At 49.3% G+C, this 22778-nt stretch overlaps 1 protein-coding gene across 5 annotated transcripts in view; it reads right to left on the minus strand.

The window, feature by feature from the left end:
• SRC (SRC proto-oncogene, non-receptor tyrosine kinase) overlaps positions 1-22778 on the minus strand; it is a 55070-nt gene that overhangs the window by 16304 nt on the left and 15988 nt on the right. For 2 of the 5 annotated variants that reach the window (XM_036825719.1, XM_036825717.1), the window contains exons 2-6: positions 17821-17888; positions 5562-5729; positions 4030-4310; positions 2164-2263; positions 1147-1164 (exon numbers count right to left, since the gene is read on the minus strand). In XM_036825719.1, the coding sequence (XP_036681614.1) occupies positions 1147-1164; positions 2164-2263; positions 4030-4303 (392 nt within the window). In that variant the 5' untranslated portion in view covers positions 4304-4310; positions 5562-5729; positions 17821-17888. The remainder of the gene's footprint in view (positions 1-1146; positions 1165-2163; positions 2264-4029; positions 4311-5561; positions 5730-17820; positions 17889-22778) is intronic. The other 3 variants (XM_036825721.1, XM_036825720.1, XM_036825718.1) reach the window with 2 other exon arrangements.

Consider the following 22778-nt stretch of genomic DNA (forward strand, 5'->3'; position numbering starts at 1 on the left):
GGAGCGGGACTCTGAATTGGGACTCAGACAGAAGGGTGTGGGGGGAGCTGGGAAAGCCCCCTCCCCCCCGGGAGAGCAGCGTAAGGAAGGGAGAGATCTGCTGCCCAAGTTCCAATCCTGGCTTTGCTACTTGGTAGCTGTGTGACCTTAGACAAAGGCCTTCACATCTCTGAGCCTCAGTTTCCTCATTTGCAAAATGGAGATGGCCCCTCCCCCATCACTACAGCCCTGGTGGGATGGCAGCAGAGCAAATACAAGGACATGGGTAAAAATGCCTGCTACCTCTTTTCCCCTTTGCCTCACAAAGGGGGCAGTTCTAAACTGGATCTTGAGGGATGAATAGGAGTTTGCCAGGCAGAGATGGGAGAAAGGGCGCTTTAGGCAGAGAGAACAACATGCACAAAGGGCAGGGAGGCATGAAGAAGCAAGAAATGCTTGGAGACGGTGGAGACGTCCAACCTCCTTAGCCAGGCCTTCGAGGATGCTCATGGATCGATTCTACTCTACCCTCTAGAACCTTCTCGCCCTTCCACAGCCCTGAAGGCAACCAGCCCCCTCCAGCCCTGCACCCTCCCACGAGCTGCCTTTCTGTGAGGGGGACTGCCTTCTACCACTCCCTCCATCCCCTCGACTTCACTGTGCTTCCTTCAAGGTCCTGCTTGAAACTCCCAGCCCCTGTGGTCACCATCAGAGGGGGGGCACACAGCAGGGGCCCTAAGGCCTGAGCTGACCCCAGCCCCGCCCTCTGCCTGCCACTTGGCCTGGACTGGGGCTGCATCCCGGCCACACTCTGGCTCCAGGAGGGCATGGCCTTCTCCACCGAGGCCTCACTGGGCCCAGCACTGGACCCTGCACGCAGCTGGCACTCAGTGTGGGCTGAACAGGGAGGGGATGAGTTAGCATGAGGTGGATGGGGAAGAGGTGAGATGGGGAGTGACAGGCGTGACAGGAGGACCCTCCCCATTCTCAGCCTGGGATTAAGGTAGGGATCTGGTCAAACTATTGGGGGTGAGGACAGAAGCTGGGGAAGCCGGAAGGGGTGCAACCAAGGGAGCCAGAGACCATATGAAGCACATGCCGGCGGCAGCCCACCCCCACCAGTGAAGCGCCCCTACCCAGCCCGCCGCCCACGGAGTGTGTACACACCTGACATCCACCTTCCTCCTAGGGCCAGCGAGAGAGAAGCAGAGAGGGAGAAGCTGAGAGAGAGCTGGAGGGAGCAAGCACGGGCCAGGAATGGGGAGGGGGTTCCCCGAGGCTGTTGGGGGGATGGGAGGTGGCGGAGAGGGGACGCAGGCCCTCAGAAGGCAGGAATGCAGCAGGCGTGGAGCTGTACCCCTCGGGTCGGCAGCTCCGCCCCCAGTGGGATCACCCCAGCTGTGACCACCCCTGGGCGCATGACCCAAAGCCTGCACCCCCCCACCCGCCATGACAGGTGTTGCACCCCACCTCACTGCACTCTAGGCAAGGAAAGGAGGGGAGTGGGGAGGAGGGGAAGGACGCCACCCCATGGCCGGAGCCTCACCCACCCCTCGCCAGTTCACTATCCCTGCTCACAGGGGCCCCCATTCCCCCATATGCCAACTTGGCCCTAGGATGCCCCACCCCAAGGCTGGAGTCCCTGGAGGTGAAGCAGAGATGCCCACCACAGTGCCCCGCCCTCCACCCCTATCCCACCATCTCATCCCCATGCCCTATCCTGACCCCTCTCACACTGGGTCCCCAGGATGGGTCCCCCAACCCTCCCAATGAGGGCCCTCCCTCTACAGCTAGAGACTCTACTGGTTGCCCAGGCTCTCCAGCACCTCTGTGGGCACAGCCTCCAGCTCCACAGGCCCTGCTTTTTGTAGTCCTGGGTCGCCGGCCCAGTCCTGCGCTGATCACACGCCCCCGTGCGGGTTCTGGGATCTGGAGTGCTGTGCTCTGCCGTCCAGTTACTGCACCCAGATCCCTGTCTGTGGAGCCGTCCCAGACCCCCGACCGCCGGCGCCTGCCTCATCACCCCCAGAGGCCCCAGGACGGTTCCCTGCACCTCAGCTGCCTGGACACCCAGCTCTGCCTGCTGCCCATCAAGCTGGCCCTGGGACGCTCAGAAGTGGCTCTGTCCCAAGACCAGGCCCAGGGCTGGGGTCCTGAGGGGCAGTGGGGTAGGGGGGCACTCACGTGTTGTTGACAATCTGGAGCCGCTCCCCTTTCTTGAAAGACAGGTCAGTCTCTGTCCGCGACTCATAGTCATAGAGGGCCACAAAGGTGGTCACTCCGCCTGCACAGAAGGTGGGGAGTGTCAGAACGGCCAGAGCCATGGCTGGGGGGAGAGGTGGACAAGAGAGCCTTGCACCCTGGGCGGGGCTGGGGTTGGTCTCCCACCTCCAGCCCAGAGGCCTGGTCCCATTCACTGGGGGTGGGCCTCTATGCATGTCCCCCTGTGTCTGTGTGTCCCGCACGCTTGTGAGGGCGTGTAGGAAGCACGTGCGTCTCTCCACCTCTGAGTGTGCCCACTGGGCTTGAGGGGATGCTGGGTGTTGGCTTCTCTGTTTGCTATCTGTCTTCCCCACAGCACCAGAAGTCCCCAATAACAGACATCTTTGTTTTGTTCCTAGAGCCTGGTGTATAGTACGTGCTCAAGAAACAACCATTAGATGAATGAAGCAGTGAATGAAGGAAACTGCACCTGGGGACGCAGCTCTTTTCTGGGGAGATGTGACTCTGGATGCTTCTGTGTGTCAGGGAAGATCTTGGCTGCAGGTAACTGTCCCCTCTGAAGCCCTCTCTGTCCCCCCATTTGAAGTTACAACCTCCAGCCACACATCCACCAACACTACTCCCTGTCCGTTTTGCTCTTTCACAGCAGTTACCACCCACTAACACCCTGCACGGTTTACACACCTTGCTCTTTGCTTCTCTCCCCCACAGGGGTTCTGTCTGTTTTACACGTTGCTGTGACCCCAGCACCAGAAGAGACCTGGCACACAGGAGGGGCGCCACAACTATCTCTTGAACAAACGAATGGGTATGTTTGTGGGTCTGTCTCACTTGGGTGTGTGTCTGTGCCTGTGTGTTCTCACTGCACATATGTGCATCTGTGCATCTGTGAGTCTGTGGGTCTCCGGGATGGCATTTCTAGCTGGGCACGTGTGTGCTTTTGAAGGGCTTCTGACCACATGTGTCTGTCTCCATCTGGGAGTATGAGGTTTTTTTGCATATGTGTGTTTGTATTTGTATACATTTGCGTTGGGTGTGTGTCTGTGCCTGGAGGGTGCACATCCATGTGTCCCTGAGTGTGTCTCTATGTGCATGGCGTGTCTGTTTACGAAAGCGTCTCTAGCTTAGCACGTGTAAATGTCCTGTATGGGTGTCTCTGAATGAGTTGCTGACTGTGTGTGTGTGTGTGTGTGTGTGTGTGTGTGTGTGTGTGTGTGTATGGGGGGGGGCTCTGTGTGAGGGTGTCCGGGTAAGAATGCACGTGTTTGTGTGAGGGTCTTATGTCTGTGTGTCTCCAGGACCACATCTGCATCTCTAAGCATCCTTCACCTGGCGCTGCTATACCCACAAAGCGCCAGCAGAGGGTGCAGGGGCGCATCTCGGCATTGGGCCGGGCCTCTGAAGACCCCAGTTCTCTTTCTCCCTTCTAACCCGCCCCGCCCCCTTGGCCACTCACCGCCTCCTGTCCTGATCCATCTCTGGGCTGACCAGAGCAAAAAGCAATGCCTCAGACCCGTCCCCGTGCTTCCGAGAAACCCCCCGGCTCTCTGGGCCTGTTTCCGCCTATAGTCCTGTATCTCTAGGGCCCTTTATACGCTACATCGGATTCACCCCTAAAGGCAATGGAGTGTGCACCACACTTTCCAGTTTATAAAGCCTCCAGGAAACCCCCAATATTCCCTAAAGCCAAGTAACCCCCAGACTCCTCCTGGTCACTGAGCGAAAGAAACAGCAGCCCAGAGAGGGGGCGTCACTCCCCCAGGGCACACAGCCCTCCTGGGGGAGGGGCCAGGGCCACCCGGCTCCCACACTCCCAGGTGCACTGACCAGCCAGGGGCCCCGCCCTCTGCGGGGAGGTGACTGTGTCGGAGGAGTTGAAACCTCCGAACAGCTTGGGCTCGGCGGCTGCAGGGGCAAAGGCCGTGCTGGGGCCCCGGTGGCCATCAGCGGAGGCCGGCTTGCTGGGGGTCTGTGAGGTGGGGAAGGCACCCCCGCCGCCGCCGCCGCCGCCGCCGCCGCCGCCGCCATGGGTGTTATCAGCAGGTTCCAGGCTGCGGCGCCGCTGGCTGGCATCCTTGGGCTTGCTCTTGTTGCTGCCCATGGTCCTGCTGGAGACGAGAGAGGACCCTGGGTGAAGGGCTCTGGGAGCCGGCAGGGTTGCCTAGGCCCCTTAGCCTGCACTCCCATCCATTCTACAGATGGGGAAACTGAGGCCCAAAGAGGCCTCTTTGGGTAAGTTACCTTTCAGAACCTCAGTTTCTCCATCTGTAAAATGGGAATAGTGATGGCAACCATAAAGGGCTTCCTGGGTACAGGGCCAAGCACAGAAGAAACACCTCATAATCAGAAGCTCTAACCTTCCCCACCTTCCTCTGAGTCACTGTTTCTGCCTCTCGTGGGCAGGGATAGTATCTTGAGTCATGCCTATGTCCCAGGCATATAGGAGAAGGCCGAGGGTTTGTTGAGTGAATACATGACTGACTGAAATTGTCTAACACCAGTGGGAAAGGTGCTAAAAGTTGCAGCTAGGGCAGGGATACAGCAGGCAGCTGAAAGGAGAGATGGCTGGGAGCTCACTCCAGGCCCAGGGCCTTTGCACATGCTGTTTCCTCTGCCTGAATGCTTTTCCCTGACCACTTGAGCAGAGTAACTCATGCCTCCTTCAGTTCTCAGCCCAAACGTTGCCTCCTTGGAGACAGCATGTGGGGAGTGGGAGAGAAATGTTTAGGGGTGATGGATTATCTTGACTGTGCTGATGGTTTCATGAGTGCATCCATGTGTCAAAACTTATCAAACTGCACACCTTACACATGTGCAGTTTATGGTATGTCAATTATACCTCAATAAAACTCTTAAGGAAAAAAAAATCAAAATCACCTCCCTGGGAAGTGTTCCCCAACTTCTTTCATTGGTTTAAGTCCCCTTGCCTTTTGTGCCTCTCCTTGATAACATGTGGCCCAGTTTTGTGTGTGTGTGTGTGTGTGTGTGTGTGTGTGTGATTACATGATTATCGTCATGGGCTTTTGTCTGTCTAGTTCACTGCTGTGCTCCCAGTACCCAGCACAGGGTATGGCACACAGTAGGTGCTCACTAAACAGCTGAATGAATGAGTGTGAATGTGTGACTATTCACTAGTTAAGAGAGTTCTGAGCCAGAAATCTGGGAGGGCTAGAGATCGGGAAACACAGAGAAACCCAAGTTGCAAACTCCCCAGTGACGCCCATAGCCCTGCCACCCCCCTTTGCTCCCCACGTTGCCATCCGCAGGTCCTCATGCAGCCTAGCCAGGGTCTCCCCACACACCATGGCCGCCCCTCCCAGCTCCCTCATCTTGGCAGCCCTGATGGGTCATCACCTCACCTGGTGCAAGGCAGGGGCTATCCCAGAGGACCTGGGAAGCAGCCTGAGGTCTCAGCACGAACACCAGATGTAGAGTCGGCGGTCTCGGACTAGAGGCCCTGATCTACCTCTCCCCGCTGTGTGACCCTAGGCAAGTCACTTCCCCTCTCTGGGCCTCAGCATCCTCATCTGCAAAGTAGGGAGAAAACAGATTTCTCAGAACTGTTGGGAGGATATGACTAGAAAGAGAAATCATCAAGGTTCTGTCTCTTGGGTCATGATTTATCAGGCTCTGACTCTGGCAGGCCCAATACTAAGAGCTTCCCAGACCTGAAATATCCTTTACTCCCCCAAAAGCAAGAGTGATAGTGAGGCCGTGTATGGCATGGCAGTTAAAGGTGGGCTCTGAAGCCAGACTCCCCAGACTCAGATCTTGGCTCTGCTCCTAATCGGCTGTGTGACCTCAGGCAAGTGACTTAACTTCCCTCTGTGCCCCACTTCTTCATCTGGAAATGACCGTGACAACTGAAGGAGGCAAGGCAGAGTGCTGGGAGCACAGTAGGTCACCCTGCCACATCAGCTATTACTGATACTGTGATTCTGGACACACTGGCGATATAAGCTCCGAATTATTCTCCAGGGGATGCTGCAGGCCCTGAAGTCAGTCCAGAACTTCCTCTGGGAACCCGTGAATGTGGAAAAGTCCCCTTGACTGGCTGGGGCCTCAGGCAAGACTGTTTGCCCTGAGCGCCAAGCCCAGCTCTGTGACACCCCTCCCTATGTGAACCTTAGCCAGTCCCTGTAACCCTCTGGGCCTCAGGCTGCCCATCTGCACAATGGGGGCGTGGCCTGCATGCTCCCTGGGGGCCATCCAGCTCAGAGAATGTGGGGCTGGGGAGGCCCTGGGGAGACCTGCTCAAGGGATATGCCAACGGGCCTGGGAAGGCCAATTTCTACGGCAACCCAATCCGTTGAGGTCACGATGCCCATCAGTGCTCATACAGTTGGTGTCCCATGGGATCTACTAACCCGGTTACCCACAGCCCCAGGCTCGATGGAGGCTGAGCCCCAACCGCCACATCCCCACCCACCTGCTCCCTGGTATAGTATTCACAGCACCAACTGTACAGCAAGCCCTCTGCCAGTCACCACAGGGGGACACAGAGATGAAATGGCCAGGTCCTGCCTCAGAGGGTGCATGCTCCAACAGGGGACTGGTTTGTGGGACTTTGAGAGGAAATAAAAGTTATAAAAACACATTAAAAATATTTTTTAAATTTTAATGAAGAACTTTCGAAGAGCCGAAACTTTCTTTAGAATGAACTAAATGATGAAGAGTGAGCCCCCTGTCACTGGAGGTAATCAAGGACAGGAGAAAGTATACTTGGCTGATGTGCCATGGAGGGGGAGGGAAAGCCAGGGCTGGAACTTGAAGGCCCTTCCAGCACCAAGAGGATGCATGTGCCCACTTGGGAGGGGGCAAAGAAAAAAGCTCTCGACCCCTAAGCTCTTACACTAACCAAGAAGACCACTCCCCACTGAGACACTCAGAAAAAACATAAGAGGTCCTTCAAGACCAGACTAAGGTGGCCCAGGGCCTCTGCTTGCAACGTTTGTTGGTTTGTGCGGTTTGGGTTTTTGTTTTGGGTGTTTTGGGTGTTTTTTGTCCCTGTGGTTGATTCTGATTATACAAGTACCACCTGTTTGTGGAGAGGTGGGGGGGTCGAGGTTAAGGGCCAGAGTACCAAAGCAGACTACCTGTGTGTGAATCCCAGCCCTACAAGCCCAGCGTGGGACCCTGTGCCTCAGTTTCCTTCTCTGTCAACTGAGGATAACAACAGTACCCATGTCATAGGGCTGCTGGGAGAATCCATGAGGAAGTACACGGAACATGCTTGGGATGCTGTGGCACGCCGGCAACCTGCCTCCAGAGGACAAGCCCCTGGGCACGGCGGTGCGTTTCCTTCCGGCGTCATATGAATATAGGACTGTATATTGGGATCCATCTAGTGCCCTTGACTCTAAGCTCCCTGCGGGAAGGACCGGGTCGGACCCATCTCCATATCCCTACTAGGTGCTCTGAAATATTTGCAGAATAGACAAAAGACTAAATGAGCACAGATATGATTTGCATCCTGCTTTGTTCCTGCAATGCCATGTTGTAGAGACCAAGTATCATTCTGCAATATTCAAACACTCCCAGAGCCTGGACCTTGTACTGGGCCCTGCTCTAAGCACTTTGCAAATATTGACTCATCAAATCCCCATGATAATCTAGGAAGTAGATACTAATAGTGTCCCTATTTTACTGATGAGGAAGCAGAGGCACAGAAAGGTTGAGGCACCTGCCTGAGATAACACAGCGAGGGTGAGAATGAAGGAAAGTGGGGACATGAAACCACACTGGGCGGCAGGAATCAGGGGCTGCTCACAGGGTCCACCTCCTGCCCTCCGGACCTCCCTTTCACGTGAACAGCAAGATGGGGTGTGAGTGGATAAGGCAGCCTAGCCCCATTCCTAGAGAAAGCCCAAGATTTCAAGCTTTGCCATAGCAGAGTGTGCTAGAGGAGGGACAGCACATTTAGGATGGGGTCTAGTCCCTGCAGGGCTGCCGCAGTGCTGTGTGACCTTGAGAGAGACCGCCCTTCCGGACCGTGGTCTCCTTTCTTGAGGCAGGACCCTGTCTCAGAGCCCAAACGCTAAGTCACCATGAGCTGCCCATTTGAGAAGGGACAACTCCCCACATCTTTTCCGCCACTTGCTCACTCCAAGGCAGAGATAGATCCTTGGGGTCCAAGAGGAAGTTGGGGGGGCTCCATACTCGGTGTGTCTGAGGCTCCCAGAGGAAGGTAGCCCCTTTCCTCTGGGGAGCTGCTCCTGACCACAGGCTCCGGACAGAGGGCCTGCGCTATCGCTACCGTGAGAGGTACTGGGATGCCCTATAGCGCCTCCCCATCGGTGCCCCCAGCGCTTCGTGCTCAGCGGGTCCCAAACTAACTTGGTATCTCCCTCTACGACTTCCCCTCACCCCATGTCTCCATCTCAGGGCTGGTTCGCCCGTCCTCCCCGCCAATCTTCCTCAAATGCATCCCTCCCCCCACCCCATCTCCACTCCCTCAGGCCAGGCCCCTGTCGTCCTGACCTGGGACAGCAGTGGGGGCCCCTCCAGGGCGCCCTCGTCCAGCAGCCAGAGGCATCTCTGTAACGCACACAAACAAATAGGGCCCCTGCTCAACACGGTCCACGGAAAACTGGAAAAGACCTAAGTGTTTATCAGAGGGGGACTGGACAAATAAATGATGGTCTGTTCATCAAGTGGACAGCGGTGCAGATAAACAAACAGAATGAGAGCTCGGGGTGGCCTGGGAAGATGCTCACGACACACTATTAAGTGAAGAGGAAGATGGCAGTGTAGAATGTCCTCTGGGCCACTCGGGGCCACAGTTTCCTCATCTAGAAAATGGGGGCAATAGTGCTACCTATGTCAAAGGGTTGGTGGGAGGATTAAAGGGAATGCAGACAAGGCCTTAGTGGGGTGCCTGGCACATAGTACACATGAACTACAATTATTTCTGTAAAGGAAATTAGCATGTGAATGTGTATGTGTGTGTATGTGCAGACGTGCACACACATGTGCCGTAAGGTTTAGAGAAAATTCTGGAAGGAGTCCAAATTCTTCACAATATTTAATCCAAAAGGTGTGAAAGAGGGAAAGGAAAATCCCTTCTTTACTTTACATGTTGTGTCACTTGACATTTAGAAATTACCTTGTCATAATTTTTTTTTCAATGAGACTTAAACAAACATTCAAGAGCTTCCCATCATCCCCCTCTGGATGAGGCCTAAACCCTTCAGCTGGGTCCACGTGGCCCTGTGGAGCTGGGGCTGTGGCCTCCTCCCATGGGCCCCCTACAGGAGGGCACCACATTCTCTCACCTCCTGGCCAGGTCATACCCGCTCCTTCCTTCCTGACTCTGAAGAAGGTCACCTCCACCTCTTCTAAGAGTGGAGGGGAGGCCAGGAGCTTAGGAGTTGAGAGTGAGGACTCCAGTCAGACCTGGGTTCAAATCCTGGCTCCACTACTCACTAGCTAAATCTTCTTGGGCAAGTCACTTCACCTCTCAGTTGCCTTATCTTTAAAATGGGCGTAATAAAAAGGAATGAAATTGAGTTATTTGTAGTGAGGTGGATGGACCTAGAGTCTGTCATACAGAGTGAAGTAAGTCAGAAAGAGAAAAACAAATATCATATGCTAACACATACATATGGAATCTAAAAAAAAAAAAAAAAGATTCTGATGAACCTAGGGGCAGGACAGGAATAAAGACGCAGACGTAGAGAATGGACTTGAGGACACAGTGGGGGAATGGGAGGCTGGGACGTAGTGAGAGAGAAGCATTGACATATATACACTACCGAATGTAAAAGAGATAGCTAGTGGGAAGCTGCTACAAAGCACAGGGAGATCAGCTCGGTGCTTTGTGATGACCTAGAGAGGTGGGATAGGGAGGGTGGGAGGGAGGCTCAAGAGGGAGGGGATATGGGGATATATGTATATGTATAGCTGATTCACTTTGTTGTACAGCAGAAACTAATACAACATTGTAAAGCAATTATACTCCAATAAAGATGTATAAAAAAAATGACAAATAATAAACAGATTAAAAAAATAAAAAATAAAATGGGGGTAATAATAAACTTAACATCTGAGAATTAAGTGAGAGAGTCCATGTGCCAGGCAGAGAATAAGTGCTTGATAAACAGCGCTCACTGTCGTTTGCTGTTATTACCGTTACAGGCGACGAGAGGAGCAACGCAAGAGGAAGCAAGACTTAGTGGCAGGGCCTTGAATGCCAAGCACAGAGCTGAGCATGTTGCATGCAGTCGATACTCAATTGTCCCCACAGCACAGTGAAGTAGGGACTACAACTACATCCACTTTACAGATGGGACCAAAGTTCAGAGAAGCCAGAACCTTGCCTAAGGCCATACAGCAAGTGAGTGCAGCAGAGTTGGGATGCTCGGGGATCAGAAGAGTACAGTCAGAAGGCACCTCTGGTGCCCCGCCCACTGTGCTGATACCCTCCCTGCCCCAGGCACCCCCACCATTCCACCATCTCCACCTCCCTAACACAGAGGCAAGACAGGTCAGAGGTCAACCTCTGACATCACCATCCATATCTCTGGACCCTCCAAGGAAGAAGAAGCATCATGGAAAGCCTGGAGCCAGAATGCCAGGTTCAGATACCAACTTGCCATTTCCTGGTCATGCAGCCTCCAGGGGGCCTCAGTTTACCCCTTATCAAAAATGGGAATCTGTGTAATTGCTCCTATATGATTGGGCTTGAGGGGAAAACATGAGGTAATACTGATAAAGTACCTGGAACATAGGAAGTGCTCAATAAATAATAGCTATTATTATCATCACTGTGGAAGACGTCTCTTCAGATCCTTGCTGTCTTTTCTAACCACTCTTACAATTAAGCAAAGGCTTCCAAAATTCCAACTGTGTGTAAAGCCCTGTGCATGGCCCTGGAGAGACTGTCTGGTAGAGTTGATTGGAACCAAGGCCTACAAAAGCCACTTCACAGGGAAAGAGTCCAGAAAAGACAAGCATGTCCACTAGTTAACCTTGCTCTAAGGTGCTTGCCAGTGCGATGAGCTAAGAAAAAGAAATAGATGGAATAAAATGGAATTGGAAAACAGATGATGAGTATCATCACTTGCAGCTGTTATCAATATAGATCTGAGAAATCCAAGAGAATTTTCCATAAAACTATTGAACAAAAAGTGAATTAAGTAAAGCAGAAGGAAATTAAATGTAATATCCAAAAATCAATAATGTAGCTATATACCAACAGCAATCAGGAAATAAAATGAAAGAAAGCTTAGCATGGGAATTTCCTGGCATTCGAGTGGTTGGGACTCTGAGCTCTCACTGCCGAGGTCCCGGGTTTGATCCCTGTTCGGGGAATTGGGGTCCTGCAAGCTGTGCAGCGTGGCCGGAAAAAAAAAAAAAAAACGAAAGCTAAGCATTGCAAAAATATAGATTCTTCCTAAGTAAATCTACAAATTGAATGTGATCCCAATGAAACCCCAACAGGATTTTTTTTCTAACTAAGCAGGTCAATTTTCAAGTTTATGAGTAAATTATAAGAATAGCCAGGAATGGGACTTCCCTGATGGCACAGTGGTTGAATCTGCCTGTCAATGCAGGGGACACGGGTTCAAGCCCTGGCCCGGGAAGATCCCACATGCTGCAGGGCAACGAAGCCCATGCGCCACAACTACTGAGTCTGCTCTCTAGAGCCCGTGTGCCACAACTACTGAAGCCCACGTGCCTAGAGCCTGTGCTCCGCAACAAGAGAAGCCACCGCAATGAGAAGCTGGCGCACCGCAACAAAGAGTAGACCCCACTCACCGCAACTAGAGAAAGCCCGCGCACAGCAATGAAGACCCAACGTGGCAAAAAAAATAATTAATTAACTAGGAAAAAAAAAGGAAAGAATAGCCAGGAAAACCTTAAAAAGAAGAGTAACGAAGAGAAAATAGTCCAACCAGGTAGTAAAACTTACTATAAAGTCACAATTAAAACTGTGTGATATCAGTACAAAATATATATAAATTAAAGGAGCAGAAAAGAGGGTCCAAAAATTGTCCCAAAACATATGGAAATTTAATATATTATGAAAGTAGCATTTCATAACAGTGAGAAAAACGTAGACTATTTTTTTTTTTAGACTATTTTTAAGACAGAGTTGGGACCAATGATCTGCCATCAGGAAACAAAGTTGGATCTCGATCTCACTCCACATGCCTATAAATTCCAGATCAATCATATTTAAACCACACAAAAATAAAACCATAAAGCTCTAAAATAAGGTGGGAGAATAAGTTTTCTAATCTCCGAATGGGAAAAGCATTTCTAAACATGACCAAAAAACCTAAAAATCTTTTTTAAAATAATAAATCTATCTACATAAAAATCTAAAACGTCTACATGGCTTGATAAACATCATAAGTTCACAAGACAAACCAAAAGCTAGGAAAAATATTTGTAACTCGTAGATAGACAAAGGTTTTTTTCCCTTAATATATAATGAGCTCCCATAAAATAAGAAAAATAACCACAGATAGTTTACAGCAAATGAAATGGTATTTAAACATATGAGAAGATGCTCAATCTCACTTAGAAGATAAATCACATTAAAACTACACAAGCCACCCAGCAACAGCAGAATACACATTCTTCTCAAGTGCACATGGAATATTCTCCAGGATAGACCATATGCTAAGCCATAAAACAAGCCTCAATAAATTTAAAAGGAGTGAAATCATACAAAGTATGTTTCTGATAACAATGAAATGAATTAGACATCAGTAACAGAAATAAATTTGGGAAATTACAAATATGTGAAAATTAATGCACCTAATAACCAATGAGTCAAAGAAGAAACCACTCAAAAAAGTAGAAAATACTTTGAGATGAATGAAAATGAAGACACAACTTCTCAAAATGTATGGGATGCAGTAAAGTAGAACCTAAAGGGAAATGTATAGCTGTAAATGCCTATATTAAAAAAGAAGAAAGATCTTGAATCAATAACCTAAACTTCCACCTTAAAACACTAGCAAAAAAAAAAAGAAGAAGAAGAAAAAGAAGAAGAGCAAACTAATCCTAAAGCAAGTGAAAGGAAGGAAATAAAGATTACAGCAGAAATTAATGAAATAGAAGATAAAAAACAATAGAGAAAAATCAACAAAACCAAAAGTTTGTTCTTTGAAAAGATTAACAAAATTGACAAACAAGAAAATTGTTCTGAACAAGAAAAAAACGGAGAAGACTCAAATTACTAAGACCAGGAATGAAAGAGAGGACAACTACAAATCTTACAGAAATAAAGAAGATTTTAAGGAAATGCTATGAACAATGCCATGCCATGTCAACAAATTAGATATCTTGGATAAAATGGACAAATACATAAGAAAACACAAACTACTGAAACTAATAAGAAATAGAAAATTTAAATAAAGCTAAAACAAGTAAAGAGATTGAATTAGTAATTTTAAAACATGTCACAAAGAAAAACTCAGGCCCAGGTGGCTTCACTGGTGAATTCTACCAAACATATAAATAAGAATTAATACCAATTCTTCACTTGGGAACACTTCCCAACTCATTCTATGAAGCCAGTATTACCCTAACACCAAAGCCAAACAAAGACATCATAAGAAAAGAAAACTACAGACCATTATCTCTTATGAATATAAGATGTAAACATCTTCAACAAAATACTAGCAAACTGGATCCAGCAACATATAAAAAGAATTATACATCATGACCAAGTGAGATTTACCCCAAGCATACAAGGTTGGTTTAACTTCTGAAAATCAATCAATGTAATATACCATACCAATAAAATAAAGGACAAGAACTATACAATAATCTCAGTAGATACAGAAAAAGTATTTGGCAAAATCCAACACCCTTTCATGATAAAAACACCCACCAAACTAGGAATAGAAGGGAATTTCTTCAACCTGACAAAGGGCATCTATGAAAAAGCCATATCTAACAACATACTTAATGGGGAAAGACTGAATGCTTTCCCCCTCAGAAACAAGACAAGGATGTCTGCTCTCACCAGTTCTATTCAACATTGTACTGGAGGTTCCAACCAGGGCAATAAAGGAAGAAGATGAAATAAAAGACATCCAGATTAGAAAGGAAGAAGTAAAATTTTCTTTATCTGTAGATGACATAATCTTGTATATAAAAATTCCTAAGGATTCCACTAAAAAAATTATGAGAATAAACAAGTTCAGCAACTTGCAAGGTACAAGATTAGTATATAAAAATAAATTGTATTTCTATACACTAGCAATAAACAATCCAAAAATAAAATTAAGAAAATAAATTACAATATCAAAAGAAGACTTAGAAATAAGATTAACAAAAGAAGTGCAAAACATATACTCTGAAAACAACAAAAATTGTTGAAAGAAATTAAAGAACTAAATAAATGGAAAGATATCCCATGTCCATGGATTGGAAGACTATGCATTATTAAGATGGCAATAGTCCCCAAACTAATCTATAGAGTCAACACAATCCCAAACAAAATCCCAGCCTACTTCTTTGCAAAAATTGACAAACTGATCCTAAAATTCATATGGACAGTCAAGGGACCCAGAATAGAAAAAACAATCTTGAAAAAGAGAAACAAAGCCTGAGGGCTCACACTTCTCAATTTCAAAACTTGCTGCAAAGCTCTGGAAATCAAGACAGTGTGGTACTGGTATGAAGATAGACTTATAAATCAATGGGAGAGAATTGAGAGTCCAGCAATAAACACTCACATTTATGGTCAATTGATTTTTGACAAGGGTGCCAATATAATTAAATGGAGAAAGAAGAATCTTTTCAATGAATGCTGCAGGAATAACTGGATACACTCAGGCAAAAGAAGGAAGCTGGGCACCTTCCTCAAACCCTACACAAAAATTAACTCACAGTGGATCACAAATCTAAATGTACAAGGTAAAACTTTAAAAATCTTATAAGAAAATACAGGCATAAATTTCCCCACTTTGGATCACAATAGTTTCTTAGTCATGACACAAGCAACAAAAGAAAAAATAGATAAACTGGACTTCATCAAAATTAAAAACGTTTGGACTTGCCTGGTGGTGCAGTGGTTAAGAATCCACCTGCCAATGCAGAGGACACAAGTTTGAGCCCTGGCCCAGGAAGATCCCACATGCCACGGAGCAACTAAGCCCGTGCACCACAACTACTGAGCCCGTGTTCCACAACTACTGAATCCCACATGCCTGGAGCCCATGCTCTGCAACAAGAGAAGCCACCGCAATGAGAAGCCCGCACACTGCAATGAAGAGTAGCCGCCGCTCGCCACAACTAGAGAAAGCCCATGCACAGCAACGAAGACTCAACGCAGCCAAAAATAAATAAATAAAATAAATAAATTTATTTAAAAAAATTAAAAACGTTTGTGTGTCAAAGGACACCATCAAGAAGGTAAAAAGAATCCACCAAATGGGAGAAAATATTTGCAAACCATATATCTGATAAGGGACTTGTATCTAGAATATATAAAGATCTTTTACAACTCAACAAACAAAAAGAGAAATGACCCAACTTAAAAATGGGCAAAAGATCTGAATAGACATTTCTCCAAAGAAAATATATGGCTAGTAACTGCATGAAAAGATGTTCTACATTATTAGTCATCAGGAAAATGCAAATCAAAACCACAGTGTGATACCACATCACACCCACTAGGATGGCTGTAATTAAAAAGATAGAAAACAAGTTGTTGGCAAGGATGTAGGGAAATTGGAAACTTCATACAGTACTGGTGGGAATGTGAAATGGTGTAGCTGTTTTGAAAAAAACAGTCTGGCAGTTCCCTCAAAGGTTAAATATAGAGTTACCATATGACCCAGAAGTCCCACTCCTAGATATAGACCCAAGAGAAAAGAAAACATATCCACATAAAAACTTGAACATGAGTGTTCATAGAAGCATTATTCATAATAGCCAAAAAGTGGAAACAACCATATGTCCATCAATTGATGAATGGGTAAATAAATGTGGTATATCCATATCACAGAATATTATTTGGCAAGAAAAAGGAATGGAGTACTGATACATGCTACAACATGGATGAACCTTGAAAACATGCTAAGTGAAAGAAGCTAGACACAAAAGACTACGTATTGTATGATTCCACTTACATGAAAGTTCCAGAATAAGCAAATCTACAGAAACATAAAGTAAACTAGTTATCACCTGGGGCTGAGGGAGGAAGGTCTGAGGGGCAGTGGAGACTGACTAAATGGGTTACATAGTTTCTTTCTGGGGGTGATGAAATTGTTCTAAAATTGATTGTGGTGATGGTTGTACAACTCTGTGACTATACTAAAAACCATTAAATTGTACCCTTTGGGGGAGGGATAAATTGGGAGGTTGGGATTGACATATACACACTACTATATATCAAATAGACAACTAATAAGGACCTACTGTATAGCACAGGGAACTCTATTCAATACTCTGTAATGACCTATATGGGAAAGAAGCTAAAAAAGTTTACATATGTATAACTCATTCATTTTGCTGTACAGCAGAAACTAAAACAACATTGTTAATCAACTGTTACTCCATAAAAAATAATAAATACATAAATACATACAAAATAAATAAATAAATAAATAAACTGTACACTTTAAATGGGTGAATTGCCTGGTATGTGAATTCTATCTCAATAAAGCTGTTTTTAAAAAAAACAAAAACACTACACCAGAGGCCACTGTTCATCTATTAGATTGGCAGATCCCCAAATTCTAGAGCACCTGTGTTGGTGAGAGCGAGGGGAAGAGAGGATGTGGTGTGAAGGTACATCAGTGCCACCTCCGTGGTCCTCCGAAGGACCATCTGGCCATATCTAACAAAATTACAACTGCACACATTCTGGGACCCTGCAATTTGGGATTAAACCTAGAGGTATCCTCACACATGAACACTAGCATACGATGGAAGATATGCATTGCAGAATGGTCTGCAATAAGCAAAAGGCTGGAAACAACCAAAAGTAGTCTTCTCTAATCAAATAAAGCATGGTCTCCATCCACACAATGAATACTATGCAATCAGGAAAAAGAAAGAAGCAGCACAAAATGATCTCCAAGGCACACTGTCAAGAGCAAACAGTCACATGTAGAGCTGAGTATACCATGCATGATCACTTGAGGTTTTTAAATTATTTTTTCTAATATCCATGCTTACATATGCCTGGACTCCCTGGAAGAACACACCAGAAACTCCTCCCCATGGCTGCCTCTAGCAAGGAGACCTGGGTGCCAGAGAGGTTTACTTTTCCCTGCCTTCTTTTGTACTGTTTGAATTATTTTTTACTGTGTGTGTTAATGCTTTTTCTTTCCTTTTTAAGAAAAAAGTTGACATATACACACTACTATATATAAAATAGATAACTAATAAGAATCTACTGTATAGCACAGGGAACTCTACTCAATACTCTGTAATGACCTATATGGGAAAAGAATCTAAAAAAGAGTGCGTATATATATATATATATATATATATATATATATATATATATATATACACATATATATATATATGTATAACTGATTCACTTTGCTGTACAGCAGAAACTAAAACAACATTGTAAATCAACTATACTCCAATAAAAACTAATTTAAAAAAAAAAGAAAGAAAGAAAAAAGACAGGTTTACCTGGTATCAGATCCTGGCGCTCTCTCTCATAGCTGGGAAGTCACTTCACTTCTCTGAGCCTCTGTGCTCTGCAAAGGGAGGGATAATAATAGTATCTGCTTTGCAAAGTTGTTGTGAAGGATTAAATAAGACAAGGCCCCACACGCACACACGCACAGGGCTCCCCACGGTGTCTGTGTCTGGCTCCTAGTGGTAGGTGCGTGGTCCTACTCCATGTGGTAGGTGCCTGGCTCATGCTGGTTATTAATACGTTACTACGTACACCAAGGTGCATTGTAACAAGTGCCACCAGAGAGCCTTGGACCAAGTGTTCAGAGCATCAGCAATCCCTCCAACTGGGAGGAACTGGGAAAGGATTCCTGGGGGAGGCAGCATTTGAGAAGGGCTTCAAGGTCGAGAAGGAGGTCCACAAGTAGAGATAACTGGGGGCTGTGCCTCTGGCAGAGGGAGCTGTGCAGGCAAAGGCCTGGAGGTAGGAAAGCCCTGGGTATTCGCTCAGTCGTGCATTCCCTGGCTCCTTCAACAAAGCTCAGCTGAGCACTGACTATGCGCCAGACACTGTCATAGGAAAGACAGACAAAGCCAAGTAGCTGGACCATCGAAGGGAGGAATTACAGAGAGTGTGAAGACAACAAGGGGCTGGGGCAGAGCCTCACCCAGGTCCAACTGTTCATAGAGCAGACCAGGAAAAGGAGGCTCAGAGAGGGAGAGAGGCTGCCTAAGGTCACACAGCACCTTCTCAACTTATGGGAAGGTCCACTCCCAGCTCCACCCTTCCCATGTCCCACGAGCCTGGAGAAGAGAAAGCCCACAAGGGCCGTCCCAATGTGCACTCATCAGAAGGTGCAGAAAGATGCCGTCTAAACTGGGGGCCCCAACAAAGAGGAGGGACAACTGGTTCTCAGATGATAACAGCACCTGGTTGATGGGTAGAGAGACTCCTGTGTGCCAGGCACCATGCTGAGAAGTGCACTACATCTCTGAGCCCAGGTGAACCCTCTGCAGCCCTGTGTGGTCAGCCCCATTTTGCAGATGAGGGAACTGAGGCCCAGAGAGGTCAAGTTACTTGCCTAAGGTCACACAGCTCATAAGAGACAGCAACGGCAGGCAGACTCGGATTGCCTGGGCTCCGTAGCCTCAGGTCCCAGGGCCCATCCCCCAAGGGAGCCACTGCCAGGGCCTGTATCAGCAGTCACATCCCTTCTCAAAAGCACCCAAGGTGGAAGCTGTTCTCAGCCAGTCCAGGAATGTTTCCTGATAACAGCAGCCCAACCCGGGGTGGGAGGAGTGGGTGGTGGTGGTTGTGTGAGGAATGGGGGGGGGGGGGCGCGGCAAGGAGGGACACAGCCATTTGAGTCCATCTGTCCTGCCTCTGGAGAGGAGGAAGCAAAAGGCCCCATCAGGCACCCATCAGAGTCAGGAGGCGGGTTGCAGCATCCTGGTAAGGGGGCTCCTGCCCTGGGAGAACTCTGGCAAGTCAACCAAAGCCTCCTTCAGTACCATGGAGACACCCATAATCACCCCAGACAGTTGCAAAAGCAAATGAGCTAACCACGTGTGCCCTGGGCATGCAGGCCATGCTGGATAAAGGGGGGTGCGACCACCACTGCTACCTTATTATTTCCATTGTTATTGTTTAGCTCTCCAGTTCCCACCAGGACCCTGCTTCACAGGGACGATTAGGCCCCATCTCCCAGAGAAGGCAACAGAGAGAGGCTCAGAAAAGCCAAGTCAGGTGCCCAGGCCACCATCCAAGACAGCAGAGGACCAGCTGGGGATCCTGGCTCTCCTGGCCCCAGGCCACTTTGGCCCCTCTCCCCAAGAGCACCAGTCCCAGCTGGGCTCTCGCAGGGAGTTATTACACCAGGGACTAAGCAGGGCCCTCAGCCAGTCCATTTTCTACTAGGGGAATGGAGGCCAAGATAGGGGGTAGTGGCTGGCCCAAGGCCACACAGCCCAAGAAGGACCACTTACGGAATGAACCTGTCACCCTTCTGAACCTCCAAGGCTGGGTCCCCAGCTGATGCCCCGCCCTCCTCGCAACAGCCCTAGGGCGCAGGTACCACCAGCACTGGCCCATGTCCACAGGGGAGGAAGCTGAGGCTGGAGGAGCGCAGGAGAGGGTGCCGGCCCATCACGCCCACCCCAAAAGCGGGGGCTGTGACCCTTTCCTGCCTCCCCTGGAGCCTCCCACACTAGGCAGGAATCTTCTGATTCCCTTTCTTCCTTCAGACTCTCAAAAGAATGACGTGCTCAACTGAGGTGTTTTTTCTACAAGTGGTTTCGGAATATAGAAGAGAGTCCTGCTTCAGAGCAGGGGAATATGAATAATGACAGTAATAAGAATAACGGCAGTAGCAACAGCTATATTCATTTAGCACTTTTTTTTTTTTTGGCCGCACCGTGTGGCATGCAGGATCTTAGTTCCCCGACCAAGGATCAAACCCACATCCCCTGCAAGGGAAGCACAGAGTCTTAACCACTGGACCGCCAGGGAAGTCCCTATGTGCCATTCTTATCACCCCATTTTACAGAAGAGGAAACGGAAGCACAGACAGGTTAAATGATGTGATTAAAATCCCGCCTGTTAGCAGCTAAGTGCCAAGTTCCTCCCTCTCTGAGCTTCTCCCTGAAGGGGGGCTGCCACCCCTTGGGCCACTGGGATGGACCCAAGGAAGAAGCCAGGGCCAGGGCCAGCTCAGCCCCCTCCCCAGAACTCAACACCATCGGCTGCTCCAGTGCAGGTTGGTGGGGTGGAATGGGGCGTGCTGATGGCGGTGTGGAGACCTACACCTTTCCCCCTCATGCCCTCCCACCTGGGGTTCACACTACCCCTTCCATGCTCCCAACAGCCCTGGAACAAGCTATGGCCACAGTCATTTTACACATGAGCACACAGGGCTCCAGGAAGCTGCCCCAGCCGGGAAGTGGAGTGCAAAGGCCCTGAGGCAGGAAGGTCAGATGTGCAGGTCTGGACTGAGTGGGTTCCAGCTTAACTGGGTCGCTGCAGGCTTTTGGCCCAGGCACGAGGAGGTCGGAGGGAGGCCCCGAGAGGGACCTGTCCAGCAATTTAGGTCAGAAAGACCTGAAAATTTGAGAGAGAAGCCCATGAAGATTTTCTCAGGCCCCTGAGTGTGCTGGGAGGGACGGGGGGAGGTTACTGAGGCTTCATCCCACAGTGATCCAGTCAGAGCACAGTGATCAGCTTCAGAGGAGACACCTAAACCATGGTGGACTTCCCAGAGGAGGGGACATCTCAGCTGCGGTCCAAAGGCTGAGCAGTTTGTGAAAAGAGGAAGGGGAAGCATGATCCAGGCAGAAGGGATTACTTGGCCAAAGGCCCAGAGGTGGGACCATTTAGAGAAAGGCAAAGAGCCAGGCCAGTTTAAGTCATGTAGCCTCAGTTTCTCCAGCAGCAAAATGGGGGGAAAGACAGGCACACAGTGGGTGCCTCCATCTCCCCCACACCCACTATCTCCCTTCTCCAAGGCCCCCACCCAAGAGGAAGGGCACTGGGAAGTTGGCTGCTGGGTCCTCCTGCCATGGAGCATCTTTGGGGCTGGTGAGGTTGGCAGGGTTGGGAGGTTTCACTGACCGCCCCCCCACCGACACCCTCTACCCCAGAATCCAGGCCAGGCAGCCTGGCAGGTGGATGGGGAGGGCAGCTCACAGGCCAGGAGGCCACAGCCCTGATCTTAGAGAGCTTTGTGAGATCTCCCCCTTCACAGATGTGGAAGTGGAGGCTCAGAGAGGGGAGCACTCAGCCTCAGGTCACACAGCAAGGTGGAGGCCAGCTCTTGAATGAGGGTGTGGGACTGGGACCCGGACTGAAGATAAGATTCTTGGGGCACCAGGCCCAGGAGCGCTGGGCTGAGGAGGAGCTAGAAGAGGAGATGCTGGCCCCAAAGGACCACAGACCAGGCAAGTCCCAGGGACCCAGCCAGGTACCACCTGGCCCAGCCAGATGAGGGCTGGCCACCATGTGGCTAAGTGGAAGGCCTCCATCAGAATCTCCATGTGACCTCGGCAAGCCACGCCCCCTCCTGGGCCTCAGCATCTGCACCTGGACAAAGGCCCTGGCATGCCAAGGATTCCTTAACAGACCCCCAGCATCAGTGGTGACCACAGGGAACACTGAGGTGGCACGTTTTGCTCTCTCCCAGCCTCTCCAAGGTCATGTCTCCCAGGCCCCGCCCCCGTGGTTCCACCCCCGCTGGCTGATGGCTGACAGGCCTTGGGGGGACAGATGCCAGCCGGCCCCTGCCCACGGTGCCCGCTATTCCTGCCAGCAGCTCTGGCTGCTTCCCTGCTCTGGGAACACACAGTGCCCCCTCGTCCCCGCCCCCGCCCACACCCACACAGGAGCTCCGTCCAGGGACACGGGTGGGCAGAAGCACCTGGCGGCCAGGCCCCTCCACGCTGTCGGCCCTGCGCTCAACCCCCCACACTCAAAGCTCGCAGGTGCCACCCTGGACATGTGACCTCGGGAAGGTCCAGGCCTTCCTTTATTCATCCATGAAATGGGGGCTCTGGCAGGTCTCTGAGGGAGAAGGCATCCGAGCCTGAGGCTGAGGACAGTGGTCAGCAAGAGAGCTGAAACCCTTAACGCGCCTACGGGCTGTTCATGGGATCAAGGCCAAGGGTGGAGGGGAGTCAGCTGCACGCTCCCTCCTCCCCACCACTTAACCCTCCCTGGACTCGTAATTACCCTGTAGCCTCCAGCCCTTTGCACATGCTGTTTCCTCTCCTGAGGCTTCACCACCCACCTCCCCGTGCCCCCCATGAACTCCAGTGCACCCTATGGGCCTGACCACAGGTCATACTTGACCTTGCCTACCCTCCAACAGAGAGAGGTACCTCTCTTTTTCTGGGCTCACATAGCCTCCATCACATGGGAACTAAGAGTTGTACTGCTTGGGGACTTCCCTGGCGGTCCAGTGGTTAGGACTCGGCGCTTT

Source organism: Balaenoptera musculus, chromosome 15 (assembly GCF_009873245.2).
Source record: "Balaenoptera musculus isolate JJ_BM4_2016_0621 chromosome 15, mBalMus1.pri.v3, whole genome shotgun sequence".
Taxonomy (NCBI): Eukaryota; Metazoa; Chordata; class Mammalia; order Artiodactyla; family Balaenopteridae; genus Balaenoptera; species Balaenoptera musculus.